This window comes from Neovison vison, chromosome 9 (assembly GCF_020171115.1).
Source record: "Neovison vison isolate M4711 chromosome 9, ASM_NN_V1, whole genome shotgun sequence".
NCBI classification, from domain to species: domain Eukaryota; kingdom Metazoa; phylum Chordata; class Mammalia; order Carnivora; family Mustelidae; genus Neogale; species Neogale vison.
This window is the reverse complement of record NC_058099.1, coordinates 26,992,332-27,014,254: the sequence shown is the minus strand read 5'-3', so window position 1 is coordinate 27,014,254 and position 21,923 is coordinate 26,992,332. Positions and strand designations below refer to the sequence as shown.

Below are 21,923 nucleotides of genomic sequence, written 5' to 3'. Positions count from 1 at the left end.
TTATGAGGTAACATATGTTAATTAGCTTGATTTGTGATGACCATTTCACAACGTACACTATATCAGAATGTGTTGTACAGCTTAAGTATATACAATTTTTATATATCAATTGCACTTCAATAAAGCTGAAAAAAGAAAGGAACACAAGAGCTACCCCAAAAGAAGCAGAAGCCTCGGGCATTACCTCACACACCAGACTCGAGACTATAGCGGGTACAGAGGACTGAGCAGCCCAAGCTCGTGGACTTAGAGAAACACTCCTTCAGAAAGAAAAGAGAGCAGCTGAGAGGCTCCTTCAACTTCCACCCACAGACTGAGGAGTCCCAAGTCAGTGTCTCCAGCTGAACCACCTTCCTGCACTCTGGGCCTCAGTACCCATGGGCCCATTGGACATCCCCACCATCTTCCTGCTAGAAATCCTTCCCCCTCCACAATCAAGCAACCACGAGGCTTTACCTCCCATGGAAGCCTTGGTCCCCCACTTGGCTAATCTCCACTCTGGTCTCTGCCTTCCACCTTTCCATACTTAAATGCTCCTGACATATCTGCATCTCTGCTTGCTTAAAACTTGTTCATGGTCCCCCAGAGCTTCAAGTAAAAATTCTTGGCTTTACACACAAGGCCCTCCAAACCATGTGCCATGCCTTCCTCCCCAGCCATAGTTCCTACATTTCCTATTGCACACCTTGGGTTCTGCCAGCAGAATTACTAATGAATGCCATGGCCATGTTTACAAGGGCTTTGTTCTCTAAGCATTGGGAGCTAGAAGCTGCTGAAGCATCCAAGCCAAACTCTCCACTTAAGAGTCAGGGAAGCACCTAATATTATATGTCAACTATATTTCAGTTAAACATTTTTCAATGGGCACATTAAGAAAATTTTTAAATGACTGACTCAGTTGGTGGAGTATGTGACTTGATCTTAGGGTTGTGAGTTCAAGCCCCGTACTGGGTATAGAGATTACTTAAAAAATAAGTAAATAAAAATCTTTAATTTTTTTTTAAGTCAATTGATCAGCAGAGTAGAGGAAATATCTATCTGCTTATGGAACAAAACACATGGAGTCCCTTCAACAGGACCCCTCATAGCCTTCTGAGACACAGAAGGAGAGACATCCAACAAGTAAAAATCAGATCCCAAGGACAGCACCGGGGAGAAGAGGCCCGAAATCACACCTAGATCTATGGCACTGTACGTGGCTGGGTCACGTCAAACCTTCTGGGGGCGTGACTGGAGCCCAACAGAGACCCAAACTCTAGGGGATGAGCTGTTATCACTAATCAGGAATTATTCCATATATCCATGCAAATTACTGTTCATGTTTTTCTCACCCAAGTCCCTTAGTTTTTAAAGGCCCCAATTTAAGAATTCAGCATATGTAATAGGACAGAGGAACAAAGATGATTCCAGCTTTCCCATCACTGGAAGGCTCCCTGGGTATCACACTTCCCACCCCCTGCTCCAAACCAGGGCATCATGGGAGAATCCTAAGCCTGGAAGAGTAGCTTTCAAGTAGGCACTGCCTCTAAAACCCAGCTGCCCCCTCTTATCGCTGAGGTGTCAAGACAAGAAACCTGGTGAAATCCATTCCTGCTTCTTAATGGCAGCAGAAACAAAAGAAAAAGGCCTCCCTCACCATGGAGATAGGAAATAGTCAAATGACTCTCTGACTCAGCCCGAGGCAGGGATGATGTGATTAAATGGCACTCGGGCTCATACAAAGGAAACATTCTGTTCTTGCTCAGACTCCTCTGCTTTTGAATCCAATTGTCTCTAGAGCAATTATCCCTTTCAAGGGGCTCAGAAGCACTCAGGGCAATTCCCCTCCACACCTTAACGGTGGCTCAGCACTCACACAGTGCCTTAGGAGGGAGGACCCAGGCCTTTGTGTCAAGAACTACCAAGATACAGGAAGAATAAATAAGATGCGGTGGTTGGCTTTATGACCAGAGCTGACAATAAGCAGGGGCCTACAATCACCAATACCAACCCTCACCAAGTTTCTTGGAAAACTGATTTTTGACCACCGGACACAGGGATGTGAGTGTGCATGAAAGAGTCATCCAGGCACCATCACCGGCAGCTGGAGCTGTGCTATTAATACATCTATCCTGGTTAAATGTAAGAATTCCCGTCTCAGTCACCTCTAGCAAAGTGACCAGAAACTCACCTCTCTAGCATCAAGCAGGCACATAGTATCCGAGGGACACTCACCCGAACAAGGTCCATTTCTGGGTTACTCTCCATGAAGGTCCAGATCTTGGGGCTGAGCTCTTCCCACATGCCTTGCATATCATGAAACACGGCCAGTTCCTGAAAGGTCTTATTCACCTGAAGTCAGTTGGGGAGCCAAAGGCAGCAGGAAAAAAGGAGAGGAAGAGCCATGAGATATTCAGCTGACCCTGGCAAGATGCTCCGTCACTGTTTCCAGTCTTCCCCATCCCTAAGAATGCTGGCAGCAATGACTCAAATACCCAAGGCTGGAGAGCTGGCCCTCCACAGTCAGTTCTGGCCTGGCCACACTTGTGGTTCTCCCTCTTTGGAAACCCCGAAAAGCCATGAGCATAGTCGATATAATCCATTTGAAGCCACCTTCATCGTTTTGCTATAACCCTAGGAGGATTCTGGAGAGGGATTTCTGGGCCTGGGCAACCTACCTCGGCCATAACCTGTCTGGTGGCTGGAGTGTCAGGTGTATACAGGATCTTCCCAACAAGCAGAGGCTTGAGAGCTTTCCAAATGATGCGGGAAAGAGGACTAGACTCCAAATTCTTCATCAAGTCATTGCAATAAGGAGCTATGAAGACAATGAAAGGCAGATATTCACATGCACGGTCATATACTTGTGGGAACTAACAAGGGCTCTAGAGCTAGCCAAACAGTCCTGGGTTCAAATCCCAGTTCCACCACTTATGAGCTACATAACAAATACCTTCACTTGTCTGAGCCTCAATTTGCTCTTCTGTTAAAATAAAGTTACTATGTACTTGGCAGACATGTGGTGAGGATTAACAGATGTTATCAAGAGAGCCCCTATAGGAATGCTTGACAAGTAATCAGAGCTTATTATAGAGAGGGATAACTCATAACCAAGAAGATATAGAAAAATTTTTACTATGCACATACATGCATAACTCTGGATTCATAATCTCATGTCAGCCTGCCTACTCATTTTCATTGAGAACAGAGAGATGAATTTAGTCTTTAGTTTTCTAGCAAAAATAAAACACTTCCTTTAACAAGTGTCATCACAAGTATATCTAACATACGTAATAAAAATTCCTAATGGAAAAATCCAAAGTTATAATAGACAATGAGGTTTGGTTACCCAGAAGGATTTCTGAATTTTTTTTTTTAATTTCATTTTTGGTTCTTTTGGATGGCAAGCATCCTCTATATGCTGCAGAGAGGATACATTTAAAAAAAAAAAAAAAAAAGGATTTGCTCATAGTTGTATCTGCTTTGCAAATGAAGGTTCCCTTGGGTTGACTTGCAAGTGAGGGAGTAGAGCGGATGGCATTTCAGAAAACTGTGTCTAACGCCATCCCCTTCAGGCTTGCAAAGCAGCCTGCTATGTCTGGAGTGCTTTACTCCAGAGAAGAAGAATAGGTTCTTGTGTTACAGTAATGCACAAAAATCTGCCTCACTCAGTGTCTGAAAGAGACACCTGCGGTTGGAAATGGAGAAAGGTTCACTTGCATCATGTTTTCAAGGAAAAGGATGCCATTGTCTAAAACTGTAACACTGGCTCCTTGCTGCCACCAGACACAGAACACACATCCCCACAAAACCATCCAAGTGTGAGCAGCAGATATGGAGTTACAAGATTCTTTAACACCACCTTGCAGCTAAGCACCAAAAACAAAACAGCAGATCAAATGTCTGAGTCTGACGGTACACACGCCATGTTAACAGAGGCCATGTGGTTTACGGGGGGAAAAGCACCAGGCCAGCCCAATCTGGGCTTAACCCCGGATCTTGTGGATTTGCTGTGGTGTGGCTCTGATCAAGTCACTTAACCTTGCTGAGCCTATAAAATGTGGGTTGTACAACCTTCCTTGTAGGGTTCATGGAAGGGTTAAATGAGAAAACTTCAACAGAATGCCCAGTACACAGGAAATGTTCCCTGAATGTCAGCTTTTATTGCTGTCATTATCACTGTTATTTTAAAGTTTTTAATATAAAGCATGCCTGGGGAGGGTAGAGGAGAGCAAAGAAGAAGATCCTTGATTTCTCTGGGAACTCCCCTCCTACAAGCCCCAGGAAACTGCAGAGGTGGGCTTTCACTCACTCTTGAATTTAATAAACACACCATGTACCTGAGATGCGCCAGGCCCCATTCAAAGCAGGGGGGATCGTTCACTGATAAGGAAAAGACTCCTCTAGGAGCTCAGCCTCCTGGGCAAACAGACACGTGCATCTTCAATGGTGCCCCAGAGCATAAGGGTAAACACTAGGGAGGAGGCACAAGGGACCCAGAATAGCACTAAGCAGGGCGGGGGCCAGCCGGCCAGGGGTTCCATCTATGCAGACACTCACTTGTAGAATTGTCATAAAAGCTGCCAGCATCTTCATCCGTGCCATTGCCACCAAAAAGGGCTTTGTAGTTGTTGTCCTCGTACCAGTTGAGGGACTTGATCTTCAGGCCACCCCCCTCGGGATGGCCACAGACGATGCGGGACACAGCTTGGTAGATCTGGGTGGACGAGCTGGAGCTGTTCGCATTGGTCAGGAATAGGACTTCCTGCCGCATGTCACTCCAGCTGTTCATGCTCAACAGCTGGTGGCCGGGATCAGGAGGAGAAAGGGAAGGAGGAGGGAAGGAGGAGAAGAGGGTATCACGAGGGTGGGGGAAAGAGAGAGAAAGAAAGCTTATTTTCTTGACCTATCCAGAGCCACACCCCAGAACATCCTGTGTCCTGTCCTCTGAGCCTTGTGATGGGATCGACAGAACCCTGCTACGCTGCTGGGGACCAGTGAGGGGTTATCAGCAAGGTGTGGATCTATCCAAGTACATTCAAATCTGCACCTTCACAAGACACCCAGGTGATCCCTATGCAAATTAAAGGTTGAGAAGCAGAAACCAGAAGTCAATGGAGCCCCCTGGGGATGGGCTTTACTTCATTTGGATTATCTTCTGGCAGACGGAAGAGAAGGCTTTCTCTGAACAGTCATATGTCCACATACATCCGTGAGGAACTGCTCATATCCTAGAGCATGTCCTTGCCTCTAAAACACCTTCAACTTCCCTGTGGAAACTGAGGAGGCCTCTGTGCTTTGGAGGAAAGGCAGAGGGTATGAAGTGCCCATCCTGGTCACAGTGAAGTGCTGGACGACACGAGAAGCATAACACGGGCGACCCGAGGCTGCGTCCCAACCCCGGGCCTCATTCACTTCCAGCCTTACAAAAGTCACTTCCTGAGGGCCCCCACTTCTCGCCAAGATGATGAAGATAAACAGAGCATGGAGCAGAGTAAATCACAAGGAACAGAAGGCCCTGAACAGGATGAGTCCCACGTTCCTGCAGCCACAGGCTGCGTCTGTGACTCATACCAGACTGGCGCTTTGTCTCAGAGACAAATGTGCTCCGGCACCTTGTAGAGTTCCTGGCCCAATTGTTCTCATCATTAAATATTTATCATGCACTTTGCATTTCTACATATTCCACAATAAATCAGTAATACACCTCTACATTCCCTGAAATGTCACTTGATATTCTCACCACCTGACAGAGCCACGGAGGGCAGAGGAGAGACCCAGGGCCCTGCCCATGTCCTGTAGAAGGCCTAAATTCTGGCACCACGAGCCCAGTTTTCTGTCTCAGCCTCCTGGTTCCTTGGGGTCCCATGGTCCTTGATACTCTGGATCCTGACTTTGCCTTCTGCCTCCAGGGGACAAACCAGGTACTCCAGGGGCAGGTCAGAAGTCACAAACATTTCTCCCTCCAAAGAGGGAGCATCTGACATATACTACAAGATCACAGTTAGGTGGCCAGCTTTTCCTTACTTTATCTTTTCATCACTTGGATGACGCATCTACACAGGGAGGAGAGAGGTCACCAGACAACTCTTCCTTTTGTTGGTGGGTGAACAGCCCTGGAGATGTTTTAGTGATAGTAAGTGAGAGCCACTCACTTCTCTTTCCACAGACTGCCTCACTACCACCAGCCCACTGGCCCCCAACCGAAAGAACAAATTTCTTCCCACATAAAACCAGTACATTTTTGGACAGAGGCACCAAGACGACAGAATTATTCCAGACCGTTGGCTCTTTCCAGCACCTGTCTCGGGGCAAACTCCTACTCATTTTTCTACACCTCAGCTCACGCTCCACAATTCCTCTGTGAAGCACTCCCACTCACGGGGAAGGGTGGCCATTTGTCCTTCAGCCCACGAAAGACGGTGTTTGATAATTATCTATGGACTGAATGGCTGGCTGACTACTTTCTCAAGACACTTCAACGGCCCCCTTCTTTCCATGCCCTCACCTTAGTCTCTTCTCAATTTAAGAGCCAGAACGTAAACAGCCTCATACTCTATGTCACATCATATGCCCTCTGCTCCAAACCCCCCACTGGCTTCCATCTTGCTCAGCGTAAATCCAGCCTTACCAGGCCTGCACGGTGCTCACCTCCTTCCTGCGCCTCAGCTCCCAGCGCCCTCTCCCTCGCTCCCTCACCGTGCTCCTTCCTGGATCTTTAAATACACTCCTTAATCATGCCCTACCTCAGTGTCTTTGTATCTGTTCCCGCTTGGAGCGGAGAGTACGTGGTCATTTCTTGGGGTCCAACTGTCCCCTTGTCAGAGACGACTCCTCTAATCACCCCTTTGAAACAACACCTCAGCACCCTCTATCCTTCTTACCCTGCTTTATTTTCCTTCAGCACATTATACGCTGACCTGTTTATTTCCATCTCTGACCATGCATGTCCTCCTTTGAAGAGTATCCTTTCTATTCTAGTCTAGTTTCCATCAGAGTTCATCACACAAAGCAGAAGGAACAGCAGAAGGAACATGGGATTTGTAGTCCAACAGTCCTAGGTTCAAATCCTAGTTTATGCCAATTAACTCTATAACTGTAAGTCCCACTCTTCTAAGCCTCCGTGCCATCCCTAAGATGGGAAGAATAAGGCCCACTCATGTTTGTCATGTGAATGATACAGGGAAATTGGGGGAAACTGCACAAGACAGGGGGAGGTCCTTGGAAATTGCTAGCTCCCTTTTCCTACTGAGGGTGGTGCTTTGGTCAAAACATCCAACTTTCTTTCAAACACTAAACAGATACACACGTGCATTTATTTATGGTCTGTCCATTTGTCTCAGGGAAATAGCAAGTTTGACAATAAGTTACTCATGGTCACGAGAGCTTGAAAGTATTCCACGGAGAGGTGTAGGTGGCCCTTGCTCGGCCTGGCCCAGGGAACAAGCAGGGCACAAGGAAGCAGCTGCCAAGAAAAATGATATATGGCTCAATGGAGAGTTTCTGCCTCATCAGCAATGGGAACATCGCAGGCTTTCAATTATTTTTCTTACCCCGGACAAAAGGCAGGCCAGTGATGTAAGAGAAAACACTGTACCCAAGACCCTAAATTTAGAGACACCCTCCCATATCAAGTCTCAGCTCTGCTTGCTCTAAGGCTGGAGGGAAGCTGGAAGAGCACAGGGTATACTGGAGCCCGCTAATGGGACCTGAGAGAAATGGCTACGGACTTGCAGGTCATTTTCTGTTTTTCTTTCTGCCTTCTGGAAGAGCCCCAGGTGATCTAGCTTCTGCACCTACATAAAGGTCACCAGCATTTATAAGCAGAATAACAAACAGCAGGCTGGAAAGCACTTCTCCTGAAAGGGACCCAAAACCCAAGCCTCTTCAGTCACACACCCATGATCAGAATTCAAAGAAAAAAAGCAAACAACTAAACGCAATACACCAAATTGTCGATAGTGCTCAATCTCCGTGTTTTCTAAATGTTCTTTGGAACATTTTGAACACACAATACTTTTATTCTTGGAAACCTAAATTTTGATATTTGAGAAAAATAAAACAAATACCAAAATAATGATTTAGAGAAAATTCAAAATAAGGCTGAACCAAGTCTGAGAAGAGTATTCCCATCCACTGTCCTGGACATTTAGGCCTGATTGTTTCCGATCGCCACCTCCCACTCAGTTTGAGATAGCTCCTCCTCTCCAAGTCTAACCGGATACAAGGTTGGGCGTCACGGACAGGAAGCACATGCAGGCTGGCAGGCAGAGAAAACGTTAACTGCTTTTGGCAGCACCTACAGGCCCCCGATCTTGCGAATATAAGGTTATTCTGATATGTTTGTCAACATGCAGACCCAAAAGGCAAATCTGACTTGATGTTCATCAAGAAATGACATTCCCAAAGGGGAACATCAGAGGCCAGGTGTTTACAGCGGAAGGTCTGAATGAGGGTATACGCTATTAGTTGGCAAAGAAATGTTTTGGTAAAAAGACTGGCCTTGCTACTGAAGAAGAAATATGGTTAAGTGGCTGGTGAGACAAGGAGTCATAAACTAAGGGCAGGGAATAACACTAGGAGAAAGTTCTAAATCAGGTACTGAACCTTCAACCACAAACTAATTAGCTCTGAGACATCTCTACATCTTGGTTTTTTCATCTCTATAGTAAAGAGCTCCACCTGGGTAATTTTTAAGATACAGATGCTTCTGAAATTGATTTTATGGGTCATACAATATTCAAATCAAAAGGACCCTCTAAGCACACTCAGGGTGAAGAAAAATCCATGGTGGTCTGCCTCCTGGGGCTGGAAAGACACAACTTACTTACCTGTTGGATCAAAGTCCCGAGACTATCCAGCAAAGTTCCTGTGGCTTTACCCAGTTCCTTGCTCAGGATGGGAGAGGTAGAGTTTAGCTCCCTCTGGAATGAGAAGAAAAAAAAAAAAAACAACTTTGTTTCTAAGCTCAAATATAAACCTGAACTCTCTACTGAAAACAAACAAGTTAATTAAAACCATTCACAATCTTGAGTTTAAAACACAAGAAACCCACTCCTAACCAAAATAAGACACTAAAATTATTCTAACTGCCAGTCTGCAGGTTGTTTCAAATAAGAATTATCTTCAGATAAGAAACTAATCTTCTGACAAATGCTTTTAAATAGTGTAGAAATATCTATTTAAAACTATTTGATATGCAACAAATAAAACCATCTCATGCTGGGGTGTGTGTGCGTGTGCACGTGCTCCCCATGCAACTGTGACCAAAAATTCCCAACTCCGTCTGCAAGATGGGCAATAGAGAAATGACCTTGACAAGCAAGTTCGTAATGGCATACAAGAAAGAAAGAATATGTAAAGTTTAAAGCTGCCAAAAGCATAGAAAGGAGAAATTCTCGCTCATTCCACTCAAGCCAGCACTCACACTGGAAATTTGATACAGAATGCTTATTTTTTTTAAATCTACTTTTAGTCAGATCTTTATGTTTACTCATGTGTATATGTAATTGCTGTTATATGCCACTTAGTTTCACAGAAAATAATTAATTGGGTCCAAGGAGAAAGATGAGTTAGGACAGAAAGCCTAAGCTGGAGAAGAAAAAGAACAAGGGTGCATGGACCCTGAAGCCAGAGCGGCAAGAGCTGAGGAGCCTCAAATTCGAGTTCTGAGTTTTCAGGCCTCCAAGAAAAAAAAGACATAAGGTCAGTTTCATCATTTTATTTGTCAAATAGAAAAAAAAGGTTTCTGGGAAAACCCATCTTTCCTTGGCACTTCTATGGGCTTCATTTTACTTATTTATATCATCTACCTCTTTAGAGAAGGCTGGGCTACTTTTTTTTTTTTTTAAGATTTCATTTATTTATTTGACAGAGATAACAAGTAGGCAGAGAGGAAGGCAGAGAGAGAGAAGGAAGTAGGCTCCCTGCTGAGCAGAGAGCCCGATGTGGGGCTTGATCCCAGGATCCTGGGATCATGACCTGAGCCAAAGGCAGAGGCTTTAACCCACTGAGCCACCCAGGCGCCTTTTTTTTTTTTTTTAAGATTTATTTATGTATTTTAGAGAGAGAAAGAGCATGAGCGCCCTGAGGAGCAGAGGGAGAGAAACTCAAGCAGAACCTGTGCTGAGCATGGAGGCTGATGCAGGGCTCAATCCCACATCCCAGAGATCATGACATGAGCTGAAATTGAGAGCTGGACACTTAAATGACAGAGCCACTAGGCAACCCAAGGCTGGGCTATTTTGCTCTTTGTCTTGTGTCAAGGAATGGTGTGAAATCATCTTACAGACTGTGGAAAATAGCTGGAAGTGGATAGAAATCATTATAATCTAAGAATCAGCAGCTGGGGGATGTTCCTTTAAAAAGAACTCCAGGAGGAGGGGAGCCCCTGGGTGTCTCAGTTGGTTAAGCAGCTACCTTTGTCTCAGGTCATGATCTCAGGGTCCTGGGATTGAGCCCCACCCTGGACCCCACCACACTGGACTCCCTCCCACCAGGAAGCCTGTTTCTCTCTCTCCTTCCCACTGGTGCTCTCTCTCACTATCTGTCATATCTCCATCTCCTAATAAATAAAATCTTAATAAATAGATAGACATAACTCCAGGGGCACCTGGGTGGCTCCGTCAATTAAGGAACTTGACCTCAGCTCAGGTGTTGATCTCAAGATCATGAGTTCAAGCCCCCTCCTGGGCTCCATGCTGGGTGTGGAGCCCACTTAAAAATAAAAAATAAAATAAAACAAAATAGAATAGAATAAAATAAAATAAAACTCCAAATACAGAAAACTGGAATTAGAAGTTAGTACCATGATGATCATCATAATATCCAAGCCAAATCCTGAATGTATATTTCTGATAATATCCGTCTAAATGTTCTATGAAAGAATCTGTCTGGCCTGATTCATGAGCTCTCCTAGAATGGCTTACTCACCAGGGTCCACCTTTCCCACATTCCCCATCCTCAGATGGGCCTCCAATTCCCCTTAACCACTATACTCAAGTAGGTCTCCGTGATGTAACTCACTGATTATGTTAATGATCTTTCCTTCAATTAAGTAATCATGAGCAAAAATAAGTGGGAGATTTTTGGTTTTTCACTTTCTTACTACAAGTTTACATCATCACTAAAGGTTATCACATTAAAAGTTGACCCTGCAGAACCTACAATAAGAAAACATTCACAAACTGAGAGGTCTTCCTTGGAAGGCATGGGAGGTAAAGTGTCTCTGCTTACATCAGGCCCACAACAGGATGCACGCTCATGATTGTGCAACAAAACAAAACAAAACAACAAAAAATGTCAAATTAACCTAATGTCCTTTTTCACAACTTAAATTTGGTAGCCCATCCATTTCTTTATAAAGTCTGAATGGAAAAAAGATTCTGATGATTCTTGTCACTCTGTCCCTTCTTCTCCGGTTATGGAGACCTGGGGTGGCTACAGAACCCCGGGCAAATGTCTCAAACTCCGCACAGCCTGATTTCTGAAGCTACATGGAAGTGTTCGTGGTGTGCAGGTAGGCTAGTGGTATCAAGAATGCTGAACAAGAGGGTGTGTGCAGAGCACTTCACGCAGCACCTGGCACACAGTGAGCCCTCACAGTTCTCAGAAAGGTCACCTTTGCCTTCCTCTTCCCTTCCCTAAAAGTTTCCTACCAAAACTGAAGGACTTTCTAGTTCTTGAAAAGACACTCATCTTCCCTTCTGTTTCCTGGCTAGCTCTCGAACTGCTGAGGGGCCCCTCCCTCCACTGAACAGAGAGCTAGAGGTGTCATCTCAAAGCACATCAGCCATACCGATGTGCTATTTCTAACATTAGAAATCCTCTTCAGTGCAAGACTAAGACATTAATTCCTGAAGGCTTGAGATGAATGCTCCTTTCCTCCCTACGCCCCCTTTCCCCTCAGTGTTTGCAAAACTGTGAAACAAAAGACGTTAAGCAGATGAAATGCATACTTAAGTAATGTTGAGTGGATGCAATACAACTACAGATGTATATTTATATCACACATGCACACATATAAACTTGCTCCAAGGTTGACATTTAAACTGAAAAACTGAAAGGAAAAAATCCTCACCTACATTGAAGTACACGTGTATATCTATCCCTACATACATACACTCATGTACACGCACACTCCATTTATCTTAATGCATATGTATGTGTACCTTCTATTTATAGTGATATTGATTTTTACCTTTACAGTAGATATAATTTCTAAGTCTACTAAGCAAAAGAAGGGAATCTATAAAAAGAGACTATTAAATTGGAATGGTACCAACTGCCCTTGATGACAACCAAAATCACGGTGGACAACTGTGAAGAAGCAGCTTCCGCAGATGGATCCCGTGTGGTCTCGGAGCTCTCACACCAGCACCTGCTGCCATGTTCGTCCAGTGCGGCCACCCGGCCCTCAGAGACCTGCTGATTCGGAATCAAGGCATGCGAGCCGAGAAGCCTCGGGAATTTTTTTGCACAGAGACGTTTGAGAACCACTAAGCCCTAGCCCCTTGGACGATGTTCATGCCTTTTTCACAGTCTGCTTTTCATGAAGGTGGTCATTTGTGTATTCCATGTCTGGTCAGCACAACGCTGTCTGCTTTGGATGGTGAAGCACTGAAAGAGGCCAAGCCATTCACCCAGCCCCAACTGGGACTGGAGATGGTACAAAATGCATGAGGCTAGAAAAGCACACCAACAGAGTTCTCCGCCACTGAGCGCCAAAGGCGAAGTCTCTGAAACCACAGCTATGCCACTGGCCTGTTGTCACCATTAGCATCCCATCCCCTGAAGGGTACAATCAATCAGCAGTTCATGTTGTTCTTAGATGATGTCCTTCCTCATCTGAATGAATTTAAACTTTCATAGGTACTAATTTTCCCTCGGGGGTTTTCAACTTAAATGTCTTACCCTTTGAGGCAGGCTTCTTATTCTTGTTTTAAAAGCCACACAATTCAGCAAAGCTGAATTCAGCAAAGCATGACTGTTTAGCCCATGAACACCACCTATGACCACACACATAAATATGAAGACTTCATTACATTTACCATGGATATCAGACCTTTACATATTCAGACACAAATGCAATACCGCATCATATGGTTGTCAATAGTCTGAGCTCTAGTTTACTTCTTTTTTATTTTTTTAAGATTTTATTTATTTATTTGACAGAGAGAGAGATCACAAGTAGGCAGAGAGGCAGGCAGAGAGAGAGGAAGGGGAAGCAGGCTCCCTGCTGAGCAGAGAGTCCAGACTCAGAGAGTGGGACTCTGGGATCATGACCCGAGCTGAAGGCAGAGGCTTTAACCCACTGAGCCACCCAGGTGCCCCTCTGGTTTACTTCTAATTTAGGTTTTGGTCTCTAAGAGAAACATTGGCTAAAGCCATCCATAAGTAATAGGCAGAACAATCAATGTCATTATTAGAATCCCTTTTTACACTAATTGTTGTTTGAGATTAAATGTGCAGTATTCATGAACAGAAGTATTCACAACCTATTGTCAATACAAATAAATTCCCATTTTCAAAGATGTGTTGGAATTACACACTGGTGTGGGTTGACAAGACAGGGTTTTAAAAAAAAATTCATATGCAGCATTGTTTAAGAGCTCAGCATATCCAGATATTTTGTTCAGGACTTCATTTTACTTTTCTGTGCTTGGATGTTATAAAATACAGAGAAAGACTGATGAGAATCTGCAAACTAAATATTATAAATTCATGGGGGAAAGACAGGCTACTTAATTACTGTCGCTGGGACTAGTTGTTCATGTCAGAAAAATTAGAAAGTTTTCCATCTCACACCACTATACAAAATTAAGTTCTTGGCAGATTATAAAGCTAAAAGTAAAAGATGAAAGTTGCAAATATATAAGAGAAGATGTCTTTATGAACTCGGTGTAGGAAAGGCCTTCTTAAAACATAAAAGTCCAAACCAAAGTGGAAAAAAATGACTTCAACTTTTAAAAGTAGAAACTGCACCAAAAGACACCATAAGCATTGTGGAAAAAATAAGCCAGAGACTGGAAGAACAGATTTTTATTTTTTTGGAAGAACAGATTTTTTAAAATTTTGGTATACAAAGGAAATACCAGGTAGCAGTTAAAATGAATCAGATGCCTCAGGTATCAATACTGATTAATCTCAACAGGATAATGTGGAGTGAAAAAGACAAGCTGCAGATCAATATACACTTTTACACGATGTGAACACCTACAAACCAACAGGGTATGCTGTTATTACAGAATGCAAATACATCTACATGATAGAAAGCAGAAAAGCAAGCAACTCCAGGGGAGTGTCTGTCTCTGAGGAAAAGAGGGGGCATCAACAATGCCTGTAATGTTTTATTGTTGAAAAGAATCAGAAGCAAGCAAGGTGGACAACAGATGATGTTGTGTACAAGGGTGTTCTCTGTGCCTTTTTGAAGTTTTCACTAGTTCATACTTTCTAATTAAATGAAAGACTAGAAGAGGGAGAGAGGAGGAAAGGAAACAGAGCAGGCAGGAGTGGAAGAAAGGTCAAGAGTGTAAGCTGGCTTGACTACATATCTGATCTGAAAGATGTCTAAGCTCCTTGAATAAAACTGACCCCAGGAAACATGCCCTGAAACTGGGTCACAAAAATGAGGTCTGAGAACCACGTGCTTGCACCTACTATGAACTGTGGCCTCCTGCTAATACTTGACAAAGGCAGGCAAAGCTTGCCAACTAATATTTTGGAAGAGTTCCAGTAAACAATCTGTAGTTTGGAATCCCTACTATTATTTTTCCTAAACAAAAACATTCCCTTGGCTATGAACTCACATGGTCCGCATTGACCATAGGAGGCAAGTGATTTTCTCATATGAAGAAACAGGGAAAGAGAGTGAAGATAAAACCTTTAGTGAGGGACTACATGACCTGTGTTAAGCTAACCAGAATTCATGTATCATTTGATATTTTTAGAGCATAACTAAATATTGTAATATCATTACAGGAAGAATAGACAAAAGCATATTCTATTACCCAAAAGGCACCCACCCACTTCTGCAGTGTGTCAATCACAACATGGCAACACTGCCTAAAAGCATGACATTCTGGAACACTGTCCCTAGAATGACAAAGGCCATCGTGCCCCATCTTTCTTGGGTCTAACACACGATTTCATTATAGTCTTTCTATCCTAGTAGCTTAGCTAAATTGTAAAAGATTGAAAATTTAAAGGGCAGTAACCTAGCCAAGTCAATTTGACTTTAATTTCTGAGCTGATGTTTCATCTCAACCCAGCATCCAACATAGCTCCTGGCATAGAATAATCTGGTGCCCAGTAAATGTGCATGGAAGAAAAACCAAAAGCAAAAGAGAAGCACTTCAGGAGAGCAGGAAATGGACTTGTGTGAGTCCTGATTCAAAGGTCATTCAAATTCACCTCATCAAGTCACTCACCCTCTGGAGCCTTTCAGTGGGTTCACTTGCTCTAATAGATGAGGCCCAACAGCCTAACACAGATCCTGAAAGTTGGCCTCTAACCTGTGGTCACCTCCGCAGCACCCTGCCTCACCATTCCTTCTATCAGCAAACTCCCCATAGTTATATCTGCTCCACTCAGAACTCTGCGTTTCCCCTTATCACCACCTTCATTTCTCTCTCCACTCTAGACCCCATACACAAGCCAGGTTCTGGAACATTCTTCTCCCTGCTCTTTACTTGATTGAACTCTATTTTTTAGGTCCCAGCTTAACAGATGCTTCTTTCCTGATCCTCAAAAACTGGGTTAGTGTGGGTTAGGCCTACATAACACCCAGCAGAGGATGCATCTGCTCCGTTCCTGATCTGTCCCATCCACTGCCCACCAGCAGGGAAACAAAGAAAGCTGTACCTTGCTCACCACAGCCCCCCTACCCCAGTGCATGGCACAGATTAGAGCTTAATATTTGTTGAATGAATTAATTTAAGTGCTTGTTTATATATAATCACTATATAAAATAAATACTGGGAGAAATTACCAATGCATTGAAAAGCTACAGCCAAATGGAAATAGAAGACAGAACACCTACGAAATTAAATGTAATTGAAAACTCCTTTCAATTTACAAAAATCTTATTTCCATCCAAGTTTTTCAGGGACCCTACTACTAAATAATGTGGATGCATATCTATTTTTTTAAAAGATTTTTTATTATTTATTTGACAGAGAGAGATCACAAGCAGGCAGAGAGGCAGGCAGAGAGAGAGAGAAGGAATTTGCTATTTCTAAACACAGTTTAATACATCTATTACCACATAATTCAGGACCAAAATCAAACCTAAACCTTAATTTCAGAAATAGCAGCACTTTTCAAGGAAGAAATAGTCTGAGGCAGAAATGTCTACACATATGGAGTAGAGTAAGTCCTATTAATAATGTTTAATTCACCCATTTATCTCCAGTTGTGTGCTCCCTTTTTCCTATAGGAATTAAGGAAACAGTTAATATTTTTTATTTATTTATTTGACAGAGAGAGAATGAGAGAGTACAAGCTGGGGGAGCTACAGAGGGAGAGGGAGAAGAAGACTCACCACAGATCAGGGAGCCCAACACAGGGTTTCATCCCAGGACCCCAAGACCATGACTTGAGCCAAAGGAAGATGCTTAATCAGCTGAGCCACTCGAGTGCCCCTAAACACACAGGCTTAAGAGTAAATCTATGAGGTGTGTCATTCTACCATTTACCAAATGATAAGGATTGCAATGGACTGCTGGATGAAAGCATATGCTGTGAACAGATGGACAGTACAACCAAACAACACCAAACAAAATCTAATACTTATCACAAGTGTATGAATTTTATGCAGAAGGAGAAAAGCAACAACTTTCTCCTGCAAAAAATTCACACAGATGCTTAAGGACTGCATGGGATAAGCTGAAGTATGTAGCCCCCAAAATGAATGAGCCATGCCCCTCTGTGTTCTAAGTCTTTGTCTAAGGATCAAGAAGATGCTAAACAAAGAGCTTACAAGACAGTAATGACTTTGTTTCATCCTTCTCTGTCTGTTCCTTCAATCTACACAGAGCCCAGCTGTGAGATTACTGTTCTTCTGGGGACCTCAGGGCACCACCCACTTTACTTCCTTTGTCCCGTGAACTGAGTTCTGCCTTTGCAAGAATATGCTGCATGCACCAGAAGACATGTGAAGGGAGCGCTTTGTTCCACAGAAACTGAACTTTCCCTTTTAGGGTAAAGGTATCCGAGAGGTCAAGGCAATCTAACCACATGATTGTGCAGTCCCCAAATTGTTACTAAAATGAAGATAAGTTCATACGCCTGTCCTTCCTAACTCAAGAATCAGACACCGTTTGCCCCATCTCAGGGATCAGACACCATTTTTACATCACTATGACAATGGTGAGCCAAGACAAGAACCCAAGCTTAGCTAACCCCACGCTCTTTCCAGCCTTCCACTGTCCCATGCTGGCAAAGATTGGTGTCAGGGAGCTGCAGAGGGCTCATCAGGGAAACTGGGATGGAAAGACAGCCCTCAGTCTACAGACCCAGCACCTGTGAAGAATTCCTCAAATTCCCAATCAAAGCCTGAAAGTTGGTTCCCAGTGCCCAGTAGAATGAAAACTCCATGAACATTTGTCTGCCCTGATTAGGGCTGAAGCTCTGGTGCCTTAGAACAGGACCTGGTACAAAGCAGAACCACAGTAAATCTTCCTTTGTTGGTGAACATCTCATGTCTTGTTCAGAGACGTTCTACTTCCCAAAGTCACTGCTGCCTTCGGTTTGCGCATTAAAAACTCTAGTGGGGGTGGGGAGCACCTGGGTGGCTCAGATGGTTAAGGGTCTGCCTTCAGCTGAGGTCATGATCTCAGGGTCCTGGGATCAAGCCCCACACTGGGCTCCCTGCTCATCGGGAAGCCTGCTTCCCCCTCTCTCCCTCCCTGCCTCTGCCTACTTGTGATCTCTCTCTGTCAAATACATAAATAAAATCTTTAAAAAAAAAAAAAAAAACCTAGTGGGTAATGTTTATTATGTGTTGGAGTCACTCCCAGAATATGGCCAAGAAAATGTACAGAGCTAAAGAGGGACTAATAAAAAGCCAAGAGCACTGAGGAAACATTTCAAAGCCATAATGAAATACACCTTTCAGTAAAAGACATTAGTGGCAGGATGAGTGCCCTCCCCAAAGCAGTCCAGGTCCTAGTCCCTGGCACCTAAGTATGTTAAATCACATGGTAAAATGTACTTTATAGATATCATTAAATGTGTAGGCTTTCAAATAGGGAGATGATCCTAGATTATCTAGATGAGTCCAATCTAATCACGTGAGCCCATAAAGGCAGAAGACTTCCTCTGGCTAGAAGCAGAGAGATATGGCAGAAGGAAAAGAGAAAAACTTAAAGCATGAGAGAGTCTTGACCCAGCGTGGCTGGAGAGAATCCACATGAAAATCATGAGAAGAAATGCTGGCAGCCTCTGGGAGCAAAGACCAGCCTCTAGTTGACGTCCAGGTAGGAAACAGGGAGACCAGTCGTACAACTGCAAGAAACTGAATTCAGCTAACAACCTGAATGAGCTCAGATGCAGATGTATCCTCAGAGCCTCTAAAAAGGAATACAGTGCTATAAAGCTTCTGGTTTCAGTCTCTTGACACTCTAAGGAGTAGACCCAAGGGAACCACACACTGTGCCCCAGACTTCTTGCCTACAAGATTATGAAATAATAAATTCATGTTATTCTAAGCTGCTAAGTGTATGGTTATTTGTTACAGCAACAATAAGAAACCAACACTATGAGCAAGGACCTTGATGAGAGAAGCAAACAAATCCCTCCGGCCAGAATTTGCTAGTCCCCTGTCATGGCTCATTCTCGCAGTCCAAAACAGATTGGAGGTTACTGGAGGACAGCAGAGAGAGGTCTCCGCATGAAGTTGACTCCACTGTCTGGGAAATGTAGGCGCTGCTTCAAGAAGGACATGCAAGGAAAGCAAAGGAAAGTTCACCTGCCCCAACCAACTAACCGCCAAATCCACCTTGCTGAGCAGTGAGGCAAAAGAGTCACTGTTAATAGCCACGATCCCTGTTAATAGCCACGATCCCCTCCTAGAGGCTGTGAAGTCAACAGTACAAGTACTATGAACGTTAAGTCTCCCTTCACAAATGCATTTGATCTGGAGATAATATTTCATATATTGACCTATCCTTATACTCCTCAGAAGCCATCCTTGTGAGGATCTCAGTTGAGTTCAGCTCCCAGAACATACCTGACACATAATGAATTTAACATAGTTCAATAAATGAATATGTTTTTAAATTAAAAGGAGAATGACTAATGGAAATCACTATTAATCCCAGAGAACTTTAAGGATGCAGTAACATTCTGACATCCGGTATTAATTTTCATGCAAGGTATAAATAATTGAGGTGTACACATAAACAAGAATCCAAAGGGTAAGCAGCCTTGACAACATCTAGACAAAGAATAACATTTTTCACATTGGGGAGGGTATGTGCTATGGTAAGTGCTATGAAATGTGTAAGCCTGATGACTCACAGACCTGTACCCCTGGGGCAAATAATATATCGTATGTTAATAAAAAAAAAAGAATAGAATTTTTCACTGAAATATTCTTCAGGACTACTTTGCTTGGCACAACTAAGTCCTAACACAGACGAAAATTTCTATCTGGCCAGCAATTGCTTTCAGCATGAAAATATTTCTATTGATGACTAACTTCTGTTTATTGAACACCTAACATATGTCAGTCCCCTTGTCATGCTCTTCATATGCATGACCAATAATGACAAAGGATAAAGTGTATAATCTGTATGTAAAAGAAAAAGAAACTGAGGCTCACTCACACTCAAGTTATCTAAGGTCACACAGCTGGTAAAACTGCTGATGCAATGTTTGAACCCAGACACAGCTGACCCCAAGCCCATGGCCCTTCCCCTCTGCCACACTTCCCCCCAAATTGTCAAAACACTGTCGTCCAGAGGTCAGCAGGAGACAGAGGCAGCACAGGAGAAAGAGAATACACTTGGCTGGAAAACAGAAAAACAACCACGCTAACCAAAAAAAAAGAGAGAGAGAGAAAGAGAAATATTTCAAAACATGTCTTTATTGAAAATCCACTTCTAGGACAGAAACACACACTGACACCCCAGTTTCTCTCCCCACGACTCTGCACCATCCATCTGGTTGCGGCTCTTGTGTGTTTCTCAGTGTCATTAACTGCCCATTGCCAACAATGTCGCATATCACATTCATCTAACATCGAAAATGTTGAAATGTCAACCAAGCAGCAGGAGTAACAGGCTGTTTACTGTAAATCAAGTATCGATCCCAGTGCTCCAATTAAGGCCCCATTTAACTCGATAAATAAAAGTCACGTTTTAAAATGTTTGGAAGTCATTTCATCCCAAAGGTATCCTTTAAAGATCACCTTACACAGAACAATTCTGACCACTCACTACGTTCTAATTCAAGAGCCTCATTTTCTGACTTTACAGAGAGAGAGATCTCAGCCACAGCAGATAGACAGGAGGAGAACCGGAGATGCTCTCTGTGCCCAAGAAATGTGCAAAAAGCATATGGTAGCCGCCTTCATACCCAGTTGTGAACCAAATGATCTACAAGGCGTAACCACAACAAGATAGGCTGCGAGGTAGCTGACAGTTTTGACGGTGCATTTCCACATACAGTGTCATGCTAACCCGTCCAACCAGGAGGAGTGATCATCAGGCTGAAACCTAAGCTGCTGACCATCAGATCATGAAGGCTACACTGTCACTCTACTTGGAGTGCAATCCATACATTATATGAGTGGAGGGATTTTCTGGGTTGTGTACACAGTAAGTGGTTATTAATTAAACAGAAATGAAACAATGAGTGGGCACCAATATAAATTATTATGTCTTTTAAAAGCACCCCTACTTCCAAAATTTGCATCATTCTGGCTGAAAGGATGAACATTTGTCTTATAGAGAAATAAAGCAAAAATAACTAAACCTGTACAAGGAAATGGTCTACCATTTCTAATAACCTTTGGCCCTCTATGTCACACAACCCAAAAAGTGCCAACAGGCTGCATATGTCTACATCAATGAGCTCAGGTAGCCACTTGGACCAGTCTTCTGGAACTGCAAACCTTATCCCCATTCAGAAATACAGATCTTATTTGAAATTATACCAGAGAAACATTAACCAATAGAATCACAGACCACTGAACAAAGCAACTCAGTATTTTTTTTTTTTTTAACTGAAACAGAAAATGCTACTTCTGGAATAAAACAAAAACAATCTTGGGCACTAGGCCTAAACGCTTTATACTGATTAGTTCACCATCAACCCTGCCACAGAAAATCCCAAGAACTCACAGAGTTCTATTACCTTCATATCAGGCAGAAGCTGCACCATCATAGAGTCAAGAAGGATACAAGAACTTCTTGATGGTCACTACTGTATAAATGGCAGGAGATGTTTCTAACGTCGCTTTCTAGGGTATGATCCAGCCACAGCATCCAAAAACTGGACATTCTTAATATACCTGGGATAATGGATCTCTCTAGAAAGAAATCATGCTCCACAAAGTCCCAAAGGTTTCTGATTTCTTTTTATTATAATGAGGAATGTCTTTTTCCAGGCACATCCTTCTTCTGTGGAAAGACACAACCAGGGTCTTTCCCTGGTTTTAAGAGAACCTACTGACAAATCAGAGTGCTATCTGATAAGAAGGAGACCAGAACACCAAATGCTAAATGCTGTTGTTGGAGAGGTATGTCAACTAGAGCTCTCAGAAAATCCAAAGAAATATACCCATTCTGGAACTATATTCAACCCTAAATTTAAAAATTTAATATTTAAAAAAATTAAATATTTAAATATTAAAAAAAAAAAAAAACTTAAAAAACAGGTCTTCTCTGAAATAGTCACAAAGGACCTTACGCTTAGACTCAAAGCCATACCCAACTCACTCT

General features: G+C 43.2%; 1 protein-coding gene across 1 annotated transcript in view; it reads right to left on the bottom strand.

Annotated features, from left to right (window-relative positions):
• ABCA1 (ATP binding cassette subfamily A member 1) overlaps positions 1-21,923 on the bottom strand; it is a 128,367-nt gene that overhangs the window by 50,826 nt on the left and 55,618 nt on the right. The window contains exons 8-11 of the mRNA XM_044265222.1: positions 8,811-8,903; positions 4,540-4,780; positions 2,658-2,797; positions 2,215-2,331 (exon numbers count right to left, since the gene is read on the bottom strand). Coding sequence (XP_044121157.1) covers positions 2,215-2,331; positions 2,658-2,797; positions 4,540-4,780; positions 8,811-8,903 — 591 coding nt within the window. The remainder of the gene's footprint in view (positions 1-2,214; positions 2,332-2,657; positions 2,798-4,539; positions 4,781-8,810; positions 8,904-21,923) is intronic.